The sequence below is a fragment of the Camelus bactrianus genome, chromosome 26 (genome assembly GCF_048773025.1).
Source record: "Camelus bactrianus isolate YW-2024 breed Bactrian camel chromosome 26, ASM4877302v1, whole genome shotgun sequence".
Classification (NCBI taxonomy): Eukaryota; Metazoa; Chordata; class Mammalia; order Artiodactyla; family Camelidae; genus Camelus; species Camelus bactrianus.
Window position 1 is genome coordinate 33,873,616 of NC_133564.1, and position 12,029 is coordinate 33,885,644.

Consider the following 12,029-nt stretch of genomic DNA (forward strand, 5'->3'; position numbering starts at 1 on the left):
CAATATGGAAGATATACTGTGTGTAAGGCTACATTCAGTAAGCCATCCAGTTAAACACAGGAAGCAAAACTGCTCCACCCACAACAATGAAGACCTTATTATGTAAATAACATTCTTTTCAGGAGACATAAAAGATCAAACAACAAAGTGTTAAATATTCATGTCTCAGGACAAAGTAAAAAATATTTTTAAAAGCTTCAAAATATGCTGAATAACAACAAAAAGAATTCGTGTCCTCTATATTACTTATACAGAAAACAGAAAAGCTACATAAATACACAGAAAGTTCTAAGTAAATCAATGTGAAAGAAATAACAGTAGTAGAAAAGATATATATAAAAGAAATTAGAAGAGAAGTAAACATATTCTTTTAATCTTTTATTTTAGATCTATTTCTGAAACACAAATATAAATGTGTAATTTAAAAATGGGGGGAGGATATAGCTCAACCGGTAGAGTGTGTACTTAGCATGCACGAGGTCCTGGGTTCAATCCCCAGAAACTCCTTAAAAAAATAATAATAAAAATAAACAAGATCTCTAATTTTTAAATTTATAAATAGAAGAAGAAATTAATGTAGTCAAAACATGAATTAAACATCATTTTCTTAATTTTGGCAGTGCTCACAACCAAAATGCCTAATATAGATACTCACATCTTTTTCTTTTTGAAGACTGTCAACTTTTTCTTTTAGCCGCTTATATTCAAAATCTAATTTATCCGCTTTCTTCGATTCTTCAGATAATCTATTTTGCAGCTCTACTACCTGATATAGAAAGGTACTATTAATTTTTATAATGTAAAACTTTGGAAATTATTACTATTTTCTTCTACAGATCTAGGAAAATTCCCTTCCCCACAAATACTCAAAAAAAAAAAAAAAAAAAAAAAAAGAGGAACCTATCCCAATGGAGAGAACTAGGTACAAAAATCTGCCCAGACACTGTGGGTTCTAAAACCAGATCATTGAGAGGAACAAATGTTTGAAACTATGAAGAACCTACAGGACTTCCATCTTCTGTAACACAGGGAACTGTATGGAAAACATTTGATCATGAAGCAAAAGAAATACTAGAGGAAAAAAAATGCAATTGCACTGCTAAGCTTATAAGAAAATAAGAGAAATCCTCAGGGGCTAAAACTGGAGTGGGAATTTTGTGAGGAAACTGTAGGTACTCTGAGGTGCCAAATGGCAATGCCAGGAACCTAGACTTTCAAAGTTCTTGGGAGACAGGTGGTTGTGAAATCACCTTGGGCTCTAAAAAGTGGCAAGTCAGTAAACAGGTGGGTTAGGAAAACAATTCACCAGCTGGCAAAATCAGTAAGGAAACTTGCCTGTCTTAAAGAGTGTTCTAGGTTCTAAAAAGTGTGATTTAAAAAATGTGTAACCGCAGCCTGTGAATAGATGGACTTGTGTTTGAATTCTTACCACATGCCTTGTCTGGCAAATCCTAAGCCAACCAACTAATTTAAAGTTGTCCTGGTTGGTAATGCTGTCTGGCTTAAGAATCTGGCATGAGAAAAGACATATACTGTCTAGAGGCACACAACTTCAACCAGGCCCCCAGTATTCCTAAAGGTAAAGATGAGCCAAATGACAGAGCAAAATCCCAAATTACAAAATTCACAAAGAAATAAGCCACTGTGAACAACAGTCAGCAGAAAAACATTAACAATAACCACCACCACAAAATAGTAGAATAAGACCTCCAAGGATTTCAGATTGGAGTTATCAGACATCAAACACTAGGTTTAATATGGCAAGGAATAAGAGACCATCAGATATGATCAGGCAGGTTTGAAAGGGCATCCAAAGGGAAACTGAAGAAAGAAAAATACTACACTGAAAAGTAAAGTATAGGGGAGGGGATAGCTCAGGAGTAGAGCACGTGTTTAGCATTCACAATCCCCAGTACCTCTGTTAAAAAATAAACAAATAAACCTAATTACTACCCCCTTCACACATACAAAAAAAACCCCCAAACAAAAACAAAACCAGAAAAGTAAAGTATATTAAGCTCTAGATTGGAAACAGACAAAGAGAATTACTGTATTATGCAATTTCACTACAACATTTGTAGGTGTAGATTTCTTTTTAATTCACTGTTAGTTCTAAATCTGATGTACTTCATTGATTCTGAAAAATATTCAGCCATTCTTTCCTTCAAATAATGTCCTTCTGTAATTCATTCCGTTCTTTCCTCTGGAACTCTAACTGGATCATTTCTCATTTTAATTTAGTACCTTTAAATCACATTTATAGTTTCTTTGGGCTATATTTATCTTGGGTAATTTCTCAGTCCATATTCAAGTTCACTAATTCTTTCAAGTTTGTTATATATTGAAAATTTTCATAATGAATTGTTGGGAAAAAAAAGTATCCACCAAAAAAATCTGCCAGCCAGTATATGGCTGTTCTCCTAAAACTTTCCTAATTTATTATATTAAGCTAATATAATTTTGATGCCAAAATCAGAAGATAAGGAAAGCACAAGATAGAAAAGTTTAAATAAATAAATCATAGAGGTAGGATATTCCAAGAAAATGAACAAAGTGAATGTAAATCATGAAACAACAAATAAATTCATTATGACTAAATTAAGTTTATCTCAAGGAATGAAAGGATGGTTTAAGTATGGAAGTCCATTAATATAATTTATCACATTAATAGACAAGAGACACAGCATAAGTCTCTCAATAGATGTGGCTGATTAAATTCAACATCCTTTTAAGATAAACAACACTCTGTTCAAATTAAGAATACAATGGAATTTCGTTATCCTAACAAAAGGCAGCTACAAAAACCTATAGTAATCCTTATAATATACTGGTAAAACATTTAAAGCACTGTGTATGAAATCAATAAGAAATGGCTGCCTACTATTATTCAAGGCTGTATTAAAGGTCAGGCATGATGATTAACATGAAAAAAAGGGTATGGAGTAGAAAGAAACAAAATAGCTTTTATTTGTATAAAATACGACTTCTGGCAAGAGAACTAACAGACATCATTACAAGTAATATGGGAATCTGTCAAGATTGTAAAATCAACGTATAAAAACTGATTTCAATCACATAAATGAACAACACACCAAAAATTGTATCTTTCCTTTTTCTAAATGCATTTACAAAAGCAACCAAACACATAAAGCACCTAGGAGTAAATATAACAAAATATGTACATGATATATATAAGAAAATTATAAAACTTAATTGAAAGATGCTGAAGATCTAAATAAATGGAAAGATATATATTCACTGACAGGAACATTCATTGTCATAAAGATGTCAGTTCGCCCCAAACTCATCAACAAGATCAATGTAATTCCAATTGCCAAAGACTTGGGGTTTAAAGGGGAAGGAATGGTCTAAGAATAGACAAGTAATTTTGAAAAAGAACATGGTGCAGGTGTCTGTACTACCAAATATCAACATTACCACAGATCAATAGCTAATAAGAGTATATTGGTGTAAGAATAGACAGACCAATGAAACAGAAGAGACTGCCCACAAACACACCACATATAACATGGAGACATTAGATACATGATAAGACAGAATTGCAGGTCACTGCAGAAGAGACTAATTATTAAATAAATGCTGCTTGGTTGACTGGTTGTCCACACAGACAAAAAATATCAAATGGATCCCTGCCTCACACCCTACACAAAAATCAATTTCTTGTGAATTAAAGACCCAAACATACAAAACACACATTAGATTTCTATAAAGAAAAGGGAAGTTAATGTTACATCTTTATGTAGGAAGTGATTTCTTAAATGAGACATAAAAAGCATAAATCATAAAGAAAAAGATATTTAGAATGCATTACATTAAAATTATCAATCTCAAAAAAAGGAAAAGGACTGTTCACAGATTGGTAGGAAATAAACGCAACGTGTGACAAAAGGTTAATATCAGGAACATATAAAGAACTTTCAGAATCAAAAAAAGAAATAATGCAATGTTAAAAATGAATAGAAGATCAAAATAGGCAATTCACAAAAGAAATGTGATCAGTAAATATATTTGTAATCCGGGTAATGCAAAGTATAATCACATCATTTCAAATCCATCTAATCAACTGGCAGAACGTCAACTGTGTTGGTGATGATGCGGAGCAACACGAGTTCAAATCAACTGCCTGCTGGTCATTCAGTCACTCTGGACAACAATTTGGCAATATCTAGTTAAATGAAGATACTCTAGGAAGACATTCCACAGAGCTGTAAAACTTTCACACATGTATAGAAGAGGACATTAATACTATTTTCAATGGCATTTCTTGTAATAAAAAAGAAAAAAAGCCTGAAGCATCCTGTATGTCCTGTTACAGAAAAATGGATACATTGTACTATAGTGTCTCATGGTGGTGCGCGTGAATGGATAAAGCCACACCTGTCAACACAAATCAATCCCACAAGTGTTCACTGAGCAAAAGTACATCGCAGAAATTTTACCGTATCATTTGTATAAAGTTTCAAAACGTCAAAAATGCAATTTTTCGGGATAAATATATGTATATTTTCATGCAGCAAAAGAATACTAGCACAGTGGTTACTGTGATGGCGGGAAGAGTGTGTTTTATTTATGAAGCACAGATGCTTATTGCATTTTTTTCTTTTACTTTTGTGTACTTCTTAAGTACTATACAATAAATTAAAAATTAAAAATACTATAAATAGTAAATTACAAATTAAAAACAGTAAAAATAGAAAAAGAAGTCTAGAGACCAATCAGTAACCTCTGGATAAGAACTAAGCTTCCCAGGGAAAAAACAGAATACCCTAAAAACAAGCCAGTGGAGTCTGAGAAGCCACAGGGTGACAGTGGAGAGCTCAGCTGAAAACGTCATTCAGATGCCCCGCCTCTCCTTGTACCTGTCTCTTGTACGTTTCAAGCTGACTTCGGGCTGCATTGGCTTTTCTCAGCTCCTCCTCCAGACTGACGGTGTTCTGCATGTACATGGTATTCTTCTCTTCTAAGAGTTTAACCTGCCGCCTCAAATCGCCAAGATCTTCTAGCTTCTTTTTATATGATTCCACTTGGCCTTCTAGTTTAGACACTTTATCAGAAGAATGTCTAGAATGAGATGGGAAACCAGAAGTCACAAACACGTCCACGGTTGTAAAGTGGCTTTCGACAGTGCCAAACCAGGAGGGACTGCCAGAAATAGCACGTTCTAATGAAATTACGAGACCAAAGGTGATTCCAGCTTAGTTTTTTTGTATAGGTTCAAATATATGACCCAGATTACAGCAAAATTTGTAATGGACAACATTATAAAATTTAAGGAAAGCAAGCAAGAGGGGGTAGCCGCAGAGTCACATATAGCACAAAAGCAAAATAAACCGTACGGTGTCCGAACAGTCTGGCAAGCAGAATGTTACTGTGACAAGAGGAACAGCTGTTTCAGTGCAGCAGAGGGGACGGGTGGTGGCAAATTTTAGGGAGTTGAGGAGAGAATGTAAATTCTACCTTATGCAATCTAAATTTGTTCTGGAGGGAAGGAGAGAGTCGTAAATCTCTCACTTTTTCTAAGATGAGAGGGAAGTGAACATATAAATATATGCTAAGAAGGGAGACTCAAATGTGAAGAGAACCCAGCAATCCCACTCCTGGGCACATATCCAGAGGGAACCCTAATTCAAAAAGACATCTGCACCCCAACGTTCACAGCAGCACTAATTATAACAGCCAAGACATGGAAACAGCCTACATGTCCATTGATAGATGATGGATAAAGATGTTATGGTATATTTATACAATGGAATACTATTCAGCCATAAAAATGACAACATGATGCCATTTGCAGCAACATGGATGTCCCTGGAGAATGTCATTCTAAGTAGAGTAAGCCAGAAAGAGAAAGAAAAATGCCATAATGATATCACTCATATGTGGAATCTGAAAGGAGGAGGAAGAGAAGGGGGGGGGAGGAGGGGGAAGGAGGAGGAGGGGGAGGAGGGGGAGGGGAAGAGGAAGAAGAAGAAGAAGACAGATGAACTTAAATATAAAACAGAAACAGACTCAAAGACATAGAATACAAATTAACGGTTGCCGGGGTTGGGGGGGTGGGAAGGGATAGACTGGGACCTTGAGATCTGTAGATACTGACAGGTATATACAGAATAGATAGAAGAGTTTATACTGTATAGCACAGGGAAATATACACAAGATCTTGTAGTAGTTCACAGTGAAAAAGAATATGAAAATGAATATATGTATATTCATGTATGACTGAAAAATTGTGCTATACACCAGAAATTGACACAACATTGTTAACTGACTATAACTCAGTTAAAAAATAATAATTTTAAAAAACGTGAAGAGAAACGGTAATTGATGTAACACAGTTCCTGTGGATGGGAGAAGGGCTGAGACCCAGAGCACTGAAGGAGGAGCTGACACAGGACAGGAGGAAGAATAACAGAAGCAGAAGAGAAAAGATGACAGGAAGGCAGGAGACACGGGACGTGGAGAGTCTGCGGGGCGTGGCCTCCTTGCTCCATGCAGGAGGCAGTGTTGTCTACTGAGACTGAGGCTCGGGAGGGAGGCAGTCAGGTGAGAAGAGTCATGACAAGGCGCAGCAGCCACCTCCTGCTGATGAGCAGTGGAAGCCTGGACTGGCGGGAGGGGCCCCGTGGGGAGTAAGGAGCATTCCCCTGTACCAGGACTAACTATAGCACCAAGTGATTTTTCTCTATTCGTTCTCAGTATTCACAGAGCAGAAGTGGAAAAGAGAAATGGCTGTGATGATCCAACACAGGAGAGGTTACAGGAGCAGAATGGTGGGGAAACGTGGTGACAGGGAGTGAGGTGCCTAGTGGGACAGGGTCTGAGACGGAGGAAGATCGGGTGCCTGGGGGACTCAGAGTGAAAGATCAGGAGTGTAATCAGAAAAGTCCCAGAGCCACCCAAGCAGGAAGCGACAGTCGGAGACTAGTTTCCATTTAACGAACATTTCCACATAGCATTTATCTGCCAGATACTGTTCCAAGTGCTTGCAAATATAAACTCAACTCATTCCAGCTGTCAGTCTGAGGGAGGTATGTGTATTATTTCCATTTTACAGATGAGAAAAAGGTGACACAGCGGTGACACAGATGGTAGCACTGGAATCTGGACCCAGGTGGTCTGGCTCTTAAACACCTTAATGTGTTGGGAGACACCAGAGTTTGGAACATCTGTGGCAGAATTGCTCAGATGGGTCTGAGAGTCTGCAGAGACGGGAAGACTGTTTACCTAAGAACATCTATTTCATCTTTTAGAGACTGAGCATCGTCGGCCAAAGTGGTTAGCTCATCGTTCTGCTGCCGGAGTTCAGAGATTTCCTTTTCTAACTCTTCACAGCGTATTCGATAATCATCTTTGGCTGCTTCAAGTCTGTAACCAAAACAAAACGGACCAAGAAAGCACTATTTACTGTCTAATAATTCTCCTTAGAACAGTAAAAGTAAGTAAAAAACATGAAACCGCATTCTTCTTGAATTTGCCTCCTACTTCCGTGACCCTAAGTTGTATTTCCAAGTTGAAACTATCCCAGAAACAGATTCCACTGTTTCAAGGCTTATGGAAAGGTAACAACTGATTACTATTCCTCTATTCAGGGAGTTAGACACCAAGAAATAGCTTTCAAAATATAGAAGATATAATTTATTTCAAGTTTTCTCTTCGATTATGAAATCAACATATATTCCCTTTGAACAGTCACAAAATGCAAAAAGCAAAAAAGATAAAAATCATGTATTACTCTAGACGGATGCTTACTGCTAACATTTTTGGAGTATAACCTCCAATCTGATGTCCATTCAAAGATCTTTTCCCCCCAAAATATGGATAATATTGTTCCTACTTTATATTAATTTATTTTGCTTAACATACATCCTTCCTTTGGATGTATGAGATTCTGTCTCATATTACAAGTATTTATCATTAATTACTTACTTTTAATTTTATTTATGTATTTAGTATATAGGAGTTTTCAATTTTTATGTAATTCAACTGATGAACCTTATACTTCATAGTTTCCACTTCTAATGAGCAGTCAGAACTCTTTTTCTTCTAACTCTTTATTTTCTGCTGGTATTTATATGGTTTCATTCTTAACACTGAAGTTTTCAATTTCCCTGGAATTCATTTGGGTATATGATATAATGCAAGAATCTAACTCTTCCTGCCAAAATATCTACCAGTCGTTCCAAAACTATTTAAACAAATAATTCAGCCTTTCCCTATTGAGCAGAAAACGCCTCCTTTATCATATTATGTATTTTGATACATACTTGGATTAGTTTCAGGATCTTCATTTGGGTCATTGGTGTCTTTTATTTTGCTGCGCCCGTACCAAGGTGTTTTACTTATTGTAAGTTTATAACTTCAACATTAGATACAGCAAGTACTCCCTCATTATACTCTGTTCTCAAAATATTGTGGGAATCTCTTCTTTATTAATACTCGTAGATGAACATGAAATCTGAATTGGAATCAAGTTCAAATTATATAATAATTTAAGAAAAAGTGGCATTCTTATAATGCTCCATTAAAAACTGGTAAAATAGGGAATCCTATTTAATATCTTGTAATAACCTATAACGGAAAAGGATCTGAAAATATATACATATGTATAACTGAATCACTTTGCTGTACACTTGAAACCAACCTAACATTGTAAATCAACGATCCTTCAATAAGAAAAATGACATAAAAATATGTTCTCTCTCTCCATACAGCATTAAAATGTTTTATGTATAAAGCTTACGAGTTTTTGTCATATAACTCCCTCATATTACTTGTGTTTTTAAAAATTCTTCGCTGATACACTTAGATGTGGAAGCTTTTCCTGACGGTACTAACTAGTTATTGCCAGAAAAGCTTATGACCTTGCAAAGGTCTTACAGTTACCCTCTCCCTGTTACATGTTTACTGCTTCTAAGAACTTTTCAGTTGATTCTCTTATATCTTCTGGGTGGACAAATATAGTACCTACAAGTAATAATCATTTACTTTTTGCTTCTCCAATATTTTCATCTCATTTCTTTTTCTTTTTTTTACTATTTTTATTTGTTTATTTTGGGGGGAGGTAATTAGGTTTATTTAGTTAGCTGTTATATTTGAGGGGAATGGTCATTAAGTTTACTTATTTATTTTTGGAGGAGGTACTGGGGATTGAACCCAGGACCTTGTGCATGCTAAACACACACTCTACCCCTGAGCTATACCCTTCCCTCTCTTTTTCTTATTTCATTTACTAGAAAAGGAATAACAGCTAAATCTTATAAAGCAGTACATGCCAAGCAATAGTCTCAAAATACTTTACATATATTAACTCATTAATGATCACAAAAATTCTAGAAGACCATCTTATAGGAGAGGAAACGGAAGCATGCCCAAGGTTACACATTAACTGGCAAAGCCAGGATTTTTAGAATGTCCAGAAAAAAGTCAAATAATAGGTTGTCATCCTCATCTTATTATTAACTTTACGGAGAATTTCATGCACAAAGCTTATTATATATACATATTTTTTATCCTTTAACTTATGGATTGAAGGAGATATAACATACAGCAGATTCAATAGTTGTATTAGTAGATTCAATAATATTCAACAGGTTAACAAGCCGGGGATAAAGCTTATTTTAACACAGTACTGGATTGAATTTGCTATTTTATTTCAAATGATTTAAAGAATATTCATAAATGAGATGTTAGTCATTTGAAAATAATGGTAATACACCCATTCTGTTAATATAGACAATATATCGTTTATGAAAAATAACTCTATTGTCTAAAAAAAGAGGAGTGGCCATGTGTTTTACATTCTGTGATTCCAATCATCTGGTTTAATGGAAGACAGCTGGGCTCTCATGTCTGCATCTACATTCACCCTGCTGGGACGGCTTTTTGGCTGAGGAATATGAAGGAAATCCAGCCTTGCACAGATAATGTATTTGGAACAAACAGGGCCCTGAAGACTCTCTGAAAGGGCCCTCGGATCACAGTATGAACTGCGGACGTGGACCGTAGGGGATGGACTGTTTTTCCAAGGCTTCTGAGAAGACTAAGAAAAGTTTTTTATTTTTTTCTGTTAAGGCAAAAAGAAAAAGCAAAATCCAGAAACATTCCATTGAGGAATAACAAAGGATAGTAGATATGTTACTATACTAAATTACTTGATAAGTAAAAACCCAGTTGATACTTAATTCCTCCTACAGTTTTAACGCTGGAAATCTACGGCTCGGTAAGAAACAGGTCGTGATGTATTTTCTAGTAAAGTATAACACAGTATTTTCATCGTACTGCTAAGCCCTTTGACAGAACTCCACGTGGTTCCGTTCTGTCTTGTAGGACACCACATTTACCCTTTCCTTCCTTTCCCCTTCACCATCCAGCTGTCGATGGACCCTTTTCCTCCTTTTTGTCCTCTTCCTCTCCCAGGAGATGTGTTTAAATCAGCTTGCTCTTTAAATAAGTCTGTCTCTATAAGCCATGTGCACGGTGTCCCTTTAAATGCTGCCGAGGAAAAGGTACCAACCTCTTTAAGTTCAGTGCTTGTACATTTTTATGGCATCTGGCCCTTTAAGTAGATACATTTATTCATTTACTTTGACATCCTGTCCCTGTAGTTTGTGACCTCATTTCCTGTTCTGTTTTTACAGTAATTTCAGATTTTGAGTGAACTTCATCATTCTCGTGAGCAGCTCCAGCTCACCCTCAGGCCCCTTCACTAGTTCTCTGTCGACTTTCTCCCGGGTCTGCCTTTACCTGCCCCGAAGTGCCTGGCGGGTGAGGGTGGGGCAGATGTGAGGGGCACTGGGCCAGGGTTTGATTTCTCCCTTTCACTCACAGTTACAGCTCAGTCGGGGCATTCTGTCTTCGAGCCACACTGAGGGTGAGCATGGATACAAGCTTCTTCCCTGATGTGAAGTTATTTCACACTGTGTGGGAAGACTTTTGGGAAGTGGTTAATTTCACCGCCTCCTCAGTATGCAGCTACCCAGATGTCCTAACGCTATATTCTTTAAAAAAATTTATTTTATTTATTTATTATTGTATTATTTAATTATTTTATTTTGGCAGGGGAGGGGCGGTAACTAGGTTTATTTATTTATTGAGGAGGGACTGGGGATTGAACCCCTTATGCATGCTAAGCATGCACTCTAAGCTATATCCTCCCCACTAACGCTGTAGGGCATGAAAACTTTAAAGGACATTACCAAATTTTTAAAAATGAGACTGAGTTAGTGGGCCTTTACCTGAATGTTTCTTCTTGGAGCTGCTCTAACTGAGTCTGCAGCTGCAGATGCCGCCTTCCCGCAGGACTGTTAGGATCTTCTATAGAATCAGACTGATTAAGTCTTTCCATTAACACCTGATTCTCTGCCAACAGACTACTCTTCTCCTCCTGCAAGGCTGCGACCTGTCAGGATGGAGGAAAGAGCGGGTATATTCATCAATTACACTGAAATCGGCATAATTACATGTGAATTACCAAGACTCTGTTTTTAAAGGAGTGCAATCAACCTCCACTTAAGACGTTGATTTTGGGAGTATTTCTCGGGCAGAGCAATATGTAGGAGTAAGGAGAATTCATTTTTTATATTTGAAAAGATAGTTCACCAAAGAAGATATACAGATGACAACTAAGGATACAAAAAGATACTCACAATTAATCAGTAAGGAAATGCAAACTGAAACCACAATGTTTTCTACCAATACACTCCCACTGGAATGCCAAAAATTAGAGACTGGCTGTACCAAGTGCTGGCAAAGATGAAAACTAATGGGAGGCTCAAACACTCCTGGTGAGTGTGTGAAATGTTCCAAACATTAGGAAAACCAGATTGCGTTTTCCTAAAAAATGAAACATGCAACCCAGACATTTTACTCTTAGGTGTTTATTTACCAAAGAGAGCAGACCACACCCTCCTTGAAACTCCCAGGATGCCTTCCCCTCCTGGTTTCTGTACCACTTCCCCGGTTTTACCTTCTCTTTCCCTTCAGTTAATTGTTCTTTATTTCTCTGCTAC

The 12,029-nt window shown here is 36.7% G+C and overlaps 1 protein-coding gene across 4 annotated transcripts in view; it reads right to left on the reverse strand.

Annotated features, from left to right (window-relative positions):
- The window catches only part of HOOK3 (hook microtubule tethering protein 3), a 93,673-nt gene that overhangs the window by 35,971 nt on the left and 45,673 nt on the right, over positions 1 to 12,029 (reverse strand). For all 4 annotated transcript variants that reach the window (XM_074353297.1, XM_074353298.1, XM_074353299.1 and 1 more), the window contains 4 exons: positions 11,256 to 11,419; positions 7,246 to 7,386; positions 4,881 to 5,082; positions 656 to 766 (listed from right to left, as the gene is read on the reverse strand). In XM_074353297.1, the coding sequence (XP_074209398.1) occupies positions 656 to 766; positions 4,881 to 5,082; positions 7,246 to 7,386; positions 11,256 to 11,419 (618 nt within the window). The remainder of the gene's footprint in view (positions 1 to 655; positions 767 to 4,880; positions 5,083 to 7,245; positions 7,387 to 11,255; positions 11,420 to 12,029) is intronic.